This window comes from Chaetodon auriga, chromosome 7 (genome assembly GCF_051107435.1).
Source record: "Chaetodon auriga isolate fChaAug3 chromosome 7, fChaAug3.hap1, whole genome shotgun sequence".
NCBI classification, from domain to species: Eukaryota; Metazoa; Chordata; class Actinopteri; order Chaetodontiformes; family Chaetodontidae; genus Chaetodon; species Chaetodon auriga.
The window spans coordinates 4,246,284-4,260,468 of NC_135080.1; the positions used below are offsets into that span (position 1 = coordinate 4,246,284).

General features: G+C 41.3%; 1 protein-coding gene across 3 annotated transcripts in view; it reads left to right on the forward strand.

The window, feature by feature from the left end:
* The window catches only part of cntn5 (contactin 5), an 87,813-nt gene extending 75,103 nt beyond the window's left edge, over nt 1-12,710 (forward strand). For all 3 annotated transcript variants that reach the window (XM_076735563.1, XM_076735561.1, XM_076735562.1), the window contains exons 16-24: nt 1,006-1,164; nt 3,021-3,170; nt 4,119-4,189; nt 9,905-10,139; nt 10,228-10,337; nt 10,436-10,622; nt 10,794-10,906; nt 11,249-11,417; nt 11,793-12,710. In XM_076735563.1, the coding sequence (XP_076591678.1) occupies nt 1,006-1,164; nt 3,021-3,170; nt 4,119-4,189; nt 9,905-10,139; nt 10,228-10,337; nt 10,436-10,622; nt 10,794-10,906; nt 11,249-11,417; nt 11,793-11,896 (1,298 nt within the window). In that variant the 3' untranslated portion in view covers nt 11,897-12,710. The remainder of the gene's footprint in view (nt 1-1,005; nt 1,165-3,020; nt 3,171-4,118; nt 4,190-9,904; nt 10,140-10,227; nt 10,338-10,435; nt 10,623-10,793; nt 10,907-11,248; nt 11,418-11,792) is intronic.
* Nucleotides 12,711-14,185: the final 1,475 nt, after the last annotated feature.

Consider the following 14,185-nt stretch of genomic DNA (forward strand, 5'->3'; position numbering starts at 1 on the left):
TTGTGCGTAGCAGGGCTGATGATAATGGTTGTTTTATAAAAATGATGTTTTTTTCAGTGAATGATTTCAAGTAAATTGTGATTAAAAAAAATTAAATGTTAAAGTTTTTGTTGTACACTTTAGATTTTCTAGATTTTTTTTTTTTTTTAGGTTACTTTTCCAAATCATTTGATATACCTTTATCTCAAAAATATCCATATTAATATGATGGGACATTAACTTTAGCCATATCATCTCCAGCATAGTATTTGATGTATTTAGTGATTGTCATTTAACGTTAAGCACAAATACAGGGGAGGATTCGTGCCATGGTGTTGAGCACCTTAAAAAGAGGGTGCTGTTCCTGTAGTGACACAGAATGCATCTTAATGTCCTGAAATGCAAATACACCTTTACGTGCAACCTTCTAATGGGCACTTTTTGGGGACACAGTACATTGGTTTTCATTGAGCGTAGCAGCTGCCAGCTTTTCATTTACAGCTGTTTCCCCTTGAGTCCTTAGACGTTTGCTGCACTTGCAGATTACATTTACTTCTGAAGACTGAGGTAAACATATGTTCAGCTGTATTAAAACACAGGAAGGTCTACCACACAGTCATGCTCAGCAGAACTGGCAAACTGCCTCAGAAACCCCAAAAAGAAAGCGTCAATATCCCTTAATCAGCATGAAATCCTTGGCAGCGGATTAGTGTCAGCCCAAATCCTGGTTCAGTTTAGTATGTCGCGTTCTTGTCTGTTGTTTGTTTGTGCAAGATTACAACATGGAATTGATATTGTCACCATATGCACACAGCTGCATATCCTTGTTGCATGGATGCATCATTTAGTGTATGTGATAATAACAATGCATGATGAAGGCGTATGGACCAGCTCAGAGTTGGTACGAAAAGCAACAGAGATTGTTTTTGTTCTTTCCCTGGTGTCTCGACATTTCTCCAGCATTGGTCGTTTTCTGTTGTTCACACTGGTAATTTCATCCCTGTGTCGTAAATCTCTTCCCACCAGGTCCTCCTGGACCCCCCGGAGTGGTGATAGTGGAGGAGATAACAGATACCACGGCCACCTTGTCTTGGACTCGTGGCCTGGACAACCACAGCCCTATCAGCGCCTATAATTTACAGGCCCGCAGCCCATTTTCATTAGGCTGGCAAACTGTCAAAACAGGTAATCAATAAAGAGCAAATTGCAGCATCTAGATCTGTGAGGTTAATGTGGGCCTGTATACTGAGGCCTTAATCCTGCCCAAAGTCATGTACGGAGATGGTGAATCAGCCCAACTAGAGCAAGGTTACTGGTTTCAAGAGACATGCTGACTTTTATATACGAACACAATCAGCCTTTGAAATCTCATCCAGAAAGTAATGGATCAAGTGTCTTACACTGTCGCCCTGGCCCGACCTCTGACTGAGACTCTCTCCTCAGATGGAGTTGAAACGCTCTTCTCTTTCCGCCTGTCATTTTATTATCTGAACTTGGCTGTTGTTCAAAAGAATTTAGTGAAAGTAATTTGAGTCTGTATCAAATGTCGTCCCTTTGAATTTTATTCAGTGTCATATTAGTGCAGACTGAGAAATTAACCTCTGGGGCTCGAATTGTAACACTTATCCGTGTTCGTGTAGTGTAAATGCACTTTCGCTGCTTAAAAATGAGTTAACCTCTTTTTTCTGTACCTTGACAGAAAAACCATCAATTACTATCACTTAGCGTTAGAGGATGAAAGCTTGCTGAGCATTGTGTGTGATCCATCTTAATATGCCGTGTGATAATAATAGAAGAGTTTAAGGTGTGATAATGATTCATCCCCACAGATGTATAAATCATGCTTTGTAGACACTCCTCTCACATCATGTCTGTTCAACCACATTTAATTCGATAAAGCACAATTAGGACTCTATGATGTATTGTCGGTGTTGAACTTGTACAGATTAACATAAAGGGGATTGGGCTTTTAGCTCCCCCTCCATGCAAACACAGTTATCAGCTCGTGTTTGAAGAGCAGCTTGCTTGACAGAGTGGTCTCATTGTGAGCTGCTTTGGATGATAAGAGTGTAAGCACCGCTGCTGCACTGAATGTAGCCTTCGTTAGCACAGAGAGACCTCTGGTTCATTTGTGACACGGATATGCTTTCAGTCAATGTTTGTTTGTTGATGCAGGATCAATATTGACGAAGTTTGATTAAGGCAGCCCTGAAGAAACTGGATTAGTTCTGTTACCTGCTTGTAATTCAGTTCAAAATACGTTCATAAAACTCAACATTTTTTTTCCCGTCTCAGGATGTGATTTATAATTACGTAGCGCTGTAGATACTGTGAAAAATGATTGAAATCAGCTTCCCTCTAAGAAATGAGTTGTACTTTCAAATGTGCTCTAAAGCTGCTGCTCAGGCATCAAAACAACATCATATACCAGGTTTTATAAATTGTGTATTGTCACCACCTGGTGTAAAAATATGCCAAGTCACAGCGATTCAGGAGGGGCAGTGTAATACTGTGCCATAAGAACTAATCCATAAGAACTACCACAATGTTCTTTTATTTGTTTGTTTTTTGGCTCTCTGCTCCAGCATGCTGGATTTGGAATGAGACAATGGCTGTGAGGTTTAAGTGTCAACTCACAGCTTTTACACACAACTGTGAACATTGTAGGAATTATCTCCCAATTTTAGGAAACGGAAAGTAATTAGAGAAGTTATCAGAATCTTGAAGTCATCATATAAAGTCGTCATATTTGCAGTTAATGACTGTCGGCTACGGCCATCAGCAGACACCTGGGATCTTCCCTTTTGATGCTCCACCAGTTATCAGCCTTAAGCAGAGAAACACCTTCTTAATGGGGCGATTGAAGTCAGATGACTTCTGCACCGATATTCAGCCATTAGAAAAAAACTCCCTGATTTCTTCGTCTTCATCATTGCACCATTGTTCAGTATGGATCTGATCACCCTTAAAGTTGAACATTGCCACTTTAAAGCAGTATGTTATGTGGCGCTTGTCCTGAGTAGCTATTCTCTGGTCTGCAGACCCAGACCCAGTGACAGGGGACATGGAGTCTGCCATGGCTGTGGAGCTCAACCCCTGGGTGGAGTACGAGTTCAGGGTGGTGGCCAGCAATGCGATCGGGACCGGAGATCCCAGCGCACCTTCGAGAGGAGTTAGGACTAAAGAAGCAGGTGAATCCTCTAATCCGTCGGTTCTGGATATGCATCACATTTGAGTCACTTTTTGACAGAGGTAATCACCCGGATCAGGAACTTATTATACGATACACTGAGTGCAAATTCCAGCTGATGATTTATTGAAGCTGGAGAGCTTACAGTAGCCGGTGCCCCCGCACACCACTTCATGACCACGTTATATTCCCATTGTTAATATACTCAATTTTAATTAGGAAAGAAGTTGAAAATAAGCTGCTTACATGAATTTCAACAAGTTTAGTGTTTCTTTTAAAGCAGACAGTCCCTTAATGGCCTGAGGCAAAGACACAGCAGAATACAGTATTTATGGTGAGCCAGAATTGACTGAGACAGGCTGAATGAAGCGTGCCGCTTCACTAACTGCTTGTCTCTCATATAAAAAATGGAATAATTACAAAGGTCATTGGTCTCTTGGAAGTGGTTTATTTAATCTGTCCTATTTCTTCAGCATAATTAACGGACTAATTACTGCATCTACACACACTTTTGGTAATCCATCTTTAAAGTTATCATCTGCGATCCAAATATCAACAAAAGGGTAAAATTTAAAACACAGCTCTGGCACCTGCTTTCACTCTGTATTGGACTGACAGGGGTTCCTTTAACGAAGGCACGGACACTGTTTGTTTACAACACAATGCAACATTAAACCTGCTTCTTATTGTCAGTTATGACTGATTGACTCTCAAAATGCATTTTTAATTATTATGACAAACTTAACAATTACATTTTTTTTTAATTTGTAGATTAGAAATACATTTTAAATAAATGCCACTTGCCTTTATGGGTCTGTAAGAAGATGGAGCACTATCTGAGAAGTATTTTTTCTGTATTTTCATCTCCTCTTCACTTTTCAAAAACACGCTGAAGTGAGTGTGCAGTGTTGGGTCAGTGATGCAGCGTTAACCTTTCTGTTCCAAACAGTCCCGTCAGTGGCACCAGCCAACGTCAGTGGAGGGAATGGCCGCAGGCATGAACTGGTCATCTCGTGGGAGGTAGGTCCTCTGCCAAACTCCTTCTGCAGCACGAGTGTTACAACACACTGTGTGTGCAAGAACACAAATGTCACAGTGGGTCTGGCGTTTCAGCTAAGCAAACTTCCCCGAACAGGAGTTAATGGAAGCTTTTATTTAGTCTACTCCCACTACTACTAATAATAATCTTCCAAATTTCCTGTTGCACCCAGGAATGTGAAGGAGATGACATTCAAAGTGTGGTTTCCAAAACTCCTCAGCGAGGATATGATAATGATATATATCAAATAAATAATAAACATCTAGATGCTGTATTGAGGTTATTGAAGTTTAAGATGCAGACTTTACAGAACATTCTCCCTGTTTCTAGAGAAGCTGAAGCAGAAAACGCCTCAGGAAGTGTGTTAATGAAACAGGAATTCAGTCATCATTATTACGTAATTCCTGTCATTACACTACGGGAACATTTGGAGTGCTAAAGATGACTGTTTGTATAATTCACATTATTATATGTCTTGAATTTCATGTGAAAGGGATGCCATGAGGGAAATCATTTGTAATTATAAGCTCTGTTTAAGTAAAATGTATGACTGTGTTGCTCTATGTCAGCACAACCGAGCCAAACACAATCTTATGACCTTTTTACCCCAAATAATCAATCGAATTCAGAATAAGCATATATTTAGAAAAATCAATGACGCTGATGAGCTCAAACATTAAATATATTGTTTTTGTGCTGTTTTCAGTTGAGTTTATCTCAGAAAGGATTAGCATTATTATTAAGTTTGCAATGTATTTTTTTTTAAAAGAAGTAACGTCTCATGGAAAACCAGCGCATTAGTCACCTCAGTCCATTAACCTTGTGCCGTGGAGTTCACATTCTGTGTTATCTGAAACAACAGACTGAAGAGGAAACAAGTTGAGGTAATAATTGTAATCACCAGTGCAAGTTGCTACTAGCTTGATAATAAATATAACCCCAAACAACATATTAAATAAAGGTTTTTGTGATTTATGAGTTTGTTTTTCTGAAACAAAATCTTGATTATTTAAGCCAGTGTTTCTCAACCTTTCCTCTGAAACAATGCAGTGCCTGTGGTCTTGAAAATCCTGGACATAAAAGCGCAGGATGATGATTATTTTTAGGATTGTTACATGATTGAATATGGGCAGAAACCTTTAGGTTGCAGATATTCATCAGAAAGAAAGCATGACTCACCAAGATTATGAATGTGATAATAAATCTGTGTGTTGAGGGAATTAATCATCACCCGACTGCTGCTCAGAACATTTCTGAATCCACAGCTTGACAATCAGTGTCATAACCCGCAAAATAAACAAACAAGCTCGCTGAAACAAGGTTGACTTTAAACATCCGTACAGAAAATACAGCTTTGCTATTGTTCCCTCAGGAATTCAACCTTCACTAAGTAATAAATCCTTCATGTGAATGTGACTTAATAATGATGTAAGGCTGCTGCTGCATGTACCAGTCATTAAAAACCCTCACTTTTTGTTGCCAGGGAATACTTGTCAGACACTATTAAGGGCATGGTTGATAGACGATGCAAGTCCTTGTGGTTCCTAAACTTGAAGGAAACGGTCTAATGATTCCAAGATGTACAGATGATTGCATTAGTTTACAGTCAGCTGCTTTCACTTGGGGTGAGCAATGACGAGGAGCTGCAGTTTGGCTCAGCGTGTGCTGGGGACCTGTGTTTGTTTGCCGTCCTATTCCCAAAACCATCAAAGTGGGATCTAATTAAAACATAGAGGAAACTTTCAGCAACTCAAGTGAGAGAATGATTAGAGGAGTCTGGAGATGTTCTCAAAATGTAGGAAGACAGATGAATTGAAGGATTTGCTGGAGTATTTGAACGGAGTTGAGCGCAGGAGGTCAACATCGCCTGAGCTCACACAGCTTCTACTCTGTTGATAAAATCTGTCACATTTCCATTTCTAAACACTCCTTCTGAGGGGAAATCCTGTGATTCACAGGAAGTGATTCAGTTTGCTCGGTATTTTAACTGGACAGAAGAAGAGGCAACGCTTGAAACTTTATTGACTGCATTGATCACAGATTGAATGAAAGCAAAATAATGCATTAGAATAGTACATTGTTTTCTTTGGCTGATGAGTGATTTGCTTCAAATTTCTCAGCTCTAAAATATGGTTTCTTCTCACCAGCAGCATGTGTCAACATTCAATGAAACCCCAAAACAACCAAAAGTAACTCTCAACAATAAAATGTTGATATGAGCATATAGTCCATAAATAGTAGTTCATAAACATTGACTATATTAGTCAAGTTGTACAGGAAATGTTAAACTAGCAACTTCTAAATTGTTGCATTTGAGCTGCTGTTTGAGATTCAAGCTGCAGTCTAATTAAAGCAGTCACTGTATGCTGTGATTGAATTTGTGATTGAATGGCTTTAGTCAGCGTTCCCTTGCAAGTCGTCAATGATTGTTCAGAAGTTGGAAAGGCATGGAGGTACCGTCTCCAGCTAAAAAACAGAGCACGCACAGTTGTTTAATACTGTAATGTCACTGCTGTGGCAGTCCTGTCCAGCACCACAGCTGAAGAGACAAAGGTAAAATAACCGAGGTGTGGGTGCACTGAATTCCCAGGAAGCTGTGACCCCTCTGATAGAAAAAGGTGAGAGAGATGCACATTATATTCAGCCGGATAGCGCAAAGGTGGAGGTTATAGTGTCCTGTGAGCTGTGAGGGGGCTCGGGTCCATCATTAGGACAAAGCAAAGTGACCTTTTTTTACATTAGTTTCTCTCTCTTCAGTCCACCAGGGCAGGATGCTTTTCCACAAGACTCTGAAGTGGTTATTGTAAAAGGAAGCACCTGCGGTATATGAGTTAAAGATTCAGCTACAGGATAGTGGTCACAAGGGAAATAGAGTCGTTGCAGCAGCAAGTAATACAGCACAAGCATTAGTATAACAAATAGAGCCTATTCAAATGAACACAACAAAAACAAAATGTTGATTGTTTTACGTGAAATACCCACTATATATAATGACTAGTGACAGATTTACAATTATCTGTAGATACAGTTTACAGACACATATTTCCAGGACATGGTGTTTTCATTGTCTGTCACTGTCTCGATTGTAAGATTAAAGAAGCTGAGTCCACACGTTGTCCAGATTGTCATTACATGCAGGGCAAGAACTCCCACTTTGTCATGAACAACAGCACAACCCCAGCATTGGAGCTCACTGCATTTGAAACAGGGTCCCACTTTATTCTGAAATTTGTATAACCATCCAGGGTCTTACAGTCTGAGGGCACAACTTGGTCACAATTGCAAAATTTGCTGACAAAGCTGAAAGAAGGCCAGCTGGGCCGTGTATTACACAGCGCTGCATCACCCGGGCAAGTGATTAAGATGTTGTGAATATTAAATTTGGTCCCAGCAGAGAGGCACAATGATGATTAACCTTGAATCTCTGAGTTGTTCCCAATAAATCCAGGCATGTTTATGAATATCTGTTTGTAATCTCAATCTTGACAATGGCTGTACAAAATGTAATAAATCTCACACCAAGTAAAGAGGATATTAGTCTGAACTGTTTCCAAGTGGACAGCTTGGCTCTCAGCCAGGTTCAGGGCACAGCATGTGCAGAATTACTATGAGCAAAGCTAAGAATTTGCAATTGAGATCAGTTGAAGGATATATTAACAGGGGAACAGTGAACAGATGTGGAAGCAACTGACAGTTAGTCTTGTAGTTATTAAGTATGGGAGCCCAACTGCCACTGGGAAGATAACCTTCACATGAGGAGAAGTGCCCCTCAGTGGCACATTATGGGGGATAATGTCCATTCCAGATGGGATGATGTTTGGTAGTGGACCATTTCCTATTTATAACTCAAGAGTGTCATTAGAGTGGCTGGTATAACACAATAACGGCTGCCTTACGAATAAATACAGGAGCACAAGTTGGAAGAACAATCAAGGGATACTTAAAGTTCAGGAAAATCCCTAATGAAGGCTCCTGTCAAGCCACGAATTTGAGTAATTACTAAGAGTGATACTTAGTTAAACATCTTCTTACCCAAAATGCTCAAGAATTCTCCCGATGACACTCCAGACACAGCATATTGGTGTCTTTTCAGTTTCAAACCTCTGTGATTCAAATAATTCATTTCTTGAACAGGTGCTTCAGCTTGAAGGTGAGCGTGAGCATTATTTACTCTGCTCATTTGTTTTTAGTCAGACACTTTTGCAATGAGAACAGTTCTCTTCTGGAGTACAATAGTGAGAAATGAAAGGACTTCTTAAAAACTGACGTTTCCTCTCTACCCATTGTGGGATACAATAATTGGTCAGCCATCAATGAGTCTGTCAGTTTTCAAGAGTATCACAGGACAATGCGGAGCCGGCACACTTTGTACCGTGTCCTCCTTTTGGTACTTGGCATTTTAAGTCATTTCAGCTCTGCCCTATTTCTTCTTGTTTCCGCTAAATGATTTGGAAATAAATCAGCCCTCGTCAGTGATCAATGGAGATGGATATTAAAGGAGACAGAGTGGGAATGTTAGCCCTTTTTGGCAGTCGAGGCATGTGAGCGCATGGCAGTTCTGCCTCTCCAATCATCTGTGGAGAGTTGTCAGAGCCTGGACGGCCATGGTGGGCAGGGTTATTAAGCAGGATGAATGACTAAACAGTCTCTGCAGCTTCATTCAACCATCTCATTAGAGTCGACGGTGAGAGACTGCTTTTTCTCGGTGAGCCATTGGGAGGGCCATTAGTGTTGCCCCCACACTCACCGTCGCCGAGCCCTGCAGGCCCCACAATTTCATCCACAAGGCTTTCCTCAGTTGTACCGGCCTGCGCTTATCGTGACAATCTCAATTCCCAAACCCGTGAGTGTTTCCAGACTTAACTCGCTAATTTGTTCATACTGTTTTTTGAAGACCCATATTCTTTGGCATTTCTTCAAAAGCATTGCCAGCTCTGATAATAACATTGATGATACCTAATTCATTTTCAACAATCATCCTCTAATTAGGCAGTCATGGTGACTGGTCGTTGATGAAACGTGGACTACATCTCCTTCCACCACCAATCCCACTGTTGACTAGATGGATAATTTGGGTGATGCCTTCAGGGGAAAATATCACTTTGAAGCCTATGCAAATCAACATATTACAGCACGAGCAGCTTTTGTTGCCAAGAACAGGTGTACAGGTGTTTGTCATTTATTAAATTTAGCCAAAGATTGAATCCCTGCAGCTCACATTTTAATTAAATTCTAGCTCACTTAATAAATTGGCATTTGATTTGATCAAGCACAGAACAGCTGTGGAAGACAGATCCCAGTTTCACCACTTCAGGAAAACCACAGATAAGTATTGAAGCAAGCATACAAAACGTGTGTCCCAAAAATCCTCCTGTCAAATGTGGAAAGATAAATAGCTACATAATGGGCACAACTGAGCCAAATATGATTTGATTCTATTACTCAAGACTGACTGCATCTTTATTAACACTGGCAGACAGTTACAGAAAAAGGCTAGTCAATGGAAAGCTGGTTACATGGGGCTACAATAGAGGAAAAACAATGAGAGCGTTGCTGGCTCAAAGAAGCTGTGCAAATGCAAAAATGTGCAAATAATGCACCTTCAGTCACAGAGCTGAACTGCTGGTAAACCAGTTTATGCTTCATTAGTGAAAGACCCTGCAGGATAATTGTTTCTCTCTTTCTGATGTCTTCAGCCTGTGTCTGAGGAGTTCCAAAATGGCGAGGGTTTTGGATATATCGTAGCATTTCGTGCCAATGGCACCAGAGGCTGGAAGGAGAAGATGGTGACTTCAGCGGACTCGACGACGTACAAATACAGAGATGAGACTTTCCCTCCCCTCACTCCATTTGAAGTGAAGGTCGGAGTGTACAACAACAAGGGAGATGGGCCTTTCAGCAAAGTTGTCATCATCCACTCTGCTGAGGGGGGTGAGTTTGTGTTTGTGGTTGCATGAATGTAAAAAATACCAAGGGAACAGGCATTTTATGATTGTCACCATTTTGACGTGGTTCACAGAGCCGAGGGAAGCGCCATCTGATGTGAAAGCTTACAGCATTTCTTCATCGGAAATTAGGGTCACTTGGAAATCGCCCAATCCAGGCCCGGGAAGACCACAAGGATATGAGGTGTTTGGGAATTGTTTTCGCGTGTGTGGACGCTTGTACACTTACCTACAGTATCTGAGTTGAGGTGTTTTATCAAAGTCATTAATTTCTTTTAACAGGTCAGCTACTGGAAAGACACGGAGCAGGAAGAGTCGGGGAAAAAACAAAGAACTGTGAAAAATGAAACTTCCATGGTCTTAACAGGACTAGAGGGCAACAGCCAGTATCTCATCACAGTAAAAGGCTTCAACAGCATCGGCCAGGGTCCTGCCACAGCTGCTGTCACAGCCAAGACCAGGAAAGCCCGTGAGTACAGCACTGACACTAATCATGTAATACTATATATGGAATAGAGGCTACCTGTTAAGCTCGCCCTAAATCTCCTTGTAGAAAGTGTAGTAATTGACCTAGTTGGTTGAAACGCTGTTTAAAAGTCTGCTTGAATTTGCACCCAGAGTGTCGTGTTCTCCCTCTTAGCTCCTGCTCAGCCTCCAACCAACCTCATGTGGATTCAAGAGGGCAACAACGTGTCTTTAAGCTGGGACCCAGTGAAGGCAAAAGACAATGAATCTGATGTCATCGGGTACATGGTAATGATCAATCTCTTAGGTCATGTTTGTTCAAATTTGTAATGTTAAGACACAAAGTATCACAGAAATTGATGAATTTATGCAACATTGAACCAGCACTATTGTGTATCATATATTTATATGTTACAGGCTTCTCTGAGGTGCAAACCTTAGCTTGAGTTTGCCTTTATTGTGCTGAGTGATTGGACATTTTTCCCTGAAATGCCCCTTTGTAACTTCCTATCGTTTGCATACAAACAGTCTCATACCTTTGGCTTTGTATTTAAAGAACCAGATAATTAGCAACAGTATCACTCATCTTTTGTGCTGTTGACTAAAATGGGAGACTTTTATGTCCTGCAGGTGTTACTCAAACAGGAGGGCAGAGGCCACAACCAGGTGACAAGAACCATTAACCCGTCCACCATGCTGTCACTGCCAGAGGGAGGCACCTATATCATTGAAGTGCGGGCCCTCAGCGAAGGGGGAGAGGGAGCAGTCAGCTCCCAAGTTCGAGTGGTCACTTCCTCCGGTAAGCTAGTTAGCCCCCTCTCAGCCACACACTCCATTACATGACCTTTTGAAATCCAATCTCTATGCACACCCTGCTTTCTCTTTGCAATCTTATGTTCTGCCCTTAATTGAGTCACCACAGCTGTTGTGCGAGCCAAGTTTTCTTTGGCTAATACTGTTTTAATTACCTCGCCCACACAAGCCTTCCTACTCCTGCACAGCCAATTAACTTCTAAGTAACGGGACAAACAGAAAGTTTGCAGCCCTGCGTGTGACATGACCAGCCAACTATTCAGGGCAATGGATTGCTGTTTTTAAATAAATGCATTTCCGACATTTTGTTTAGCATCCTTGTTTTCATCGGTACTGACCCCCGCCTCCGTATCTCTCTTAGGTGTTCGAGCAAAAAGCAACCAGTGCTCAGTGCACTGCCTGCCACAGAGCTTAACATGGACAGCACTGCTCTTGGTTCTTCTGGTGCCTTCGGCTTCCTGGTGAGGCCACCGTGCCGTCCTCATTTTCATGGAGGGAGCCACCAGTCTTCCGCTCCCTTATTCCCTCTGACTGCCCGCTTGCTTTGGCCTTACCCATCCCAAAGGGCCCGAGGCCTGCCAAAGGGGGTTTAGTCTGCCAGTTAACATGCGGCTCTTCAGAGTTCATCTTTTTAAGTTCTGTTTCTTCTGAGGCCCTGGACATTTGATTTACACAGTTCTTTCCAACATCACAGTAGTGTTGTACTGTAGTGTACATTGTGTGGAAAGATTTGTTAATCATTTACTTTAACATTATGTGTTCCTCTCATTGACTGGCATCTAACCACTTCCAGACGGCTCCTACAGCTCTGGGGCTCTACAGAGCATGAACAATTCCTCGAAAGCTGCTGTGGTAGTAATACAGGGATCAGCCGGCCTGTTTCTTTTCATTACTTATCTGCATCAATTTACCCCTTGGCTGCCTAACAAGCAATGCAGCAGAAGCTCAGTAGAGATAAGTGCATTGTTTTCTTATTCACACATTGAGGAGAAAAAAGTTTTTTTATGGAACCAAGAATCTTACTATTTCCAGACTTGCTTTTTTGTACATTGTGTTACCTTTAGAGAAAAAAACACAGTGGTGTGTGTCAACTATGTCAAACTCTCTGTTTTTGGTAGTGATTAAGCAATGCTTGGTGATACAGTTTGTTGACTGTTGGATGTATGGAAGTAGGAAACAGGTACTTACCTGTAGTGCCCAAACACATCAATAGACAAAGACAACTCTGTACGGACTCTTGGTATCAGTACAAATAAATGTGATGTATATTTTTTAAATACTTGTTGTTTGTAATTTCTAACTTTTAGAAAAGAAGTGTTTATGACAATGTATTAGGACTACAAATAGCAGTTACTGTGGGCGACAGTCCAGGTTCAAAATAAATTACATTTACACTCAAATGAAATAAAGTAAAGCATCAAATTTTAATATTTAAGAGACTGAGACAGAACATGTTTTTTGTTGTTGTTGCCAAATCAACTTTAGCACTGTAATGCATCTAAAATATATCACTACAATACAAACTCACCATGACACCTTTATCTGTAATAGTTAAAATGTCGCTGGTCCATCAGACAGTTCTGCACTTTGAGGCACCTTTTCCAAGTGTTATGTAAAGTCTGGGTTGATTTAATTCCACACACGTGGCATTAGAGGCCACAAAACTTTCTGTGATAGAGGAACCGCTGCAGAGCCAAATAGGGCAGCATCAAGAGTATCTCTCCCTCCTCTCGGGCCCCTCTCTCGCCTTGTCTGCATTAAAAGCTTATCTCTCACTGGGCAGAAATTCAAATGAATTTGCCTCAAGTGTAATTAATGTTAGAATGGAGATCTGTGGTCCTAAAGCCTGCTTGCTTGAGCAGACCTTTTGCCTGCTCTGCCTCCAGCTCCCTGGACTCTCCATTACAGAGTCGGAGTAACCTGGCTCACCCGCTCAGGTTCAGACAAGGGTACCAGCTCAACCACGAGAGATAGGACCACACAGCAAAACAGAGGACGAACACAGCTCCAAGCAGTGTCTACCCCATGGACACTCCTCTTCTTTCGGACCTCTCTGTTTTGGTTACATTCAGAGGGGAAGGATGGCGAGGTCGGTCTCCTCTCTCTACATCATTTCCGTCTGTACTGCAAAGCATTAAGCTGTTTAATGTGGATGGAGGGGTTTTTGTGGTGCTTTTAGCCTGTTCAATGACGTCGGCTCAAACACATACCTCCACACAAGTGCTAATGTACCGACCTTTAATTATTCATGCAGCACCTGTCTGTGTTGGCGCATCTGATTTATGATAATGGATTATGTATCCTGCAAGGGGACCCATTTGGTTCAGAGAGCCAGAAGCTATAGTGTCAGCAATTAAAATATGAACTCCCCTTAGGTTAATGTCAGTGTGTGTGTGTGTTTTTGCGTGTGTGTGCGTGTGAGCACAGTAGTACAGTATGTTAGATGATTTTATACGTAATATATATTGCTTGAGCTCAACAAGGTGTCAGTTTTACAGTTTAGATTACCATACTTGCAACTGCATTTTATACAAGAAAAATATATTTCCACCAAGCTGTGGTTCATGAAACCAGCTGCTATTAATCACTATTAGCACTGAAACGCTATTTTTTTACCGGCTAAAACAGAGGGTTGGGCCTATTTACTGTTATTATATGTTTGAATACCTCACATTTTTCTTGCTTCATTGTGTTTTTGAAGTGGAAAGAGTCAGATCAGTATAAGTTTGGGATTTAAGGAGCCACACTCCGTTG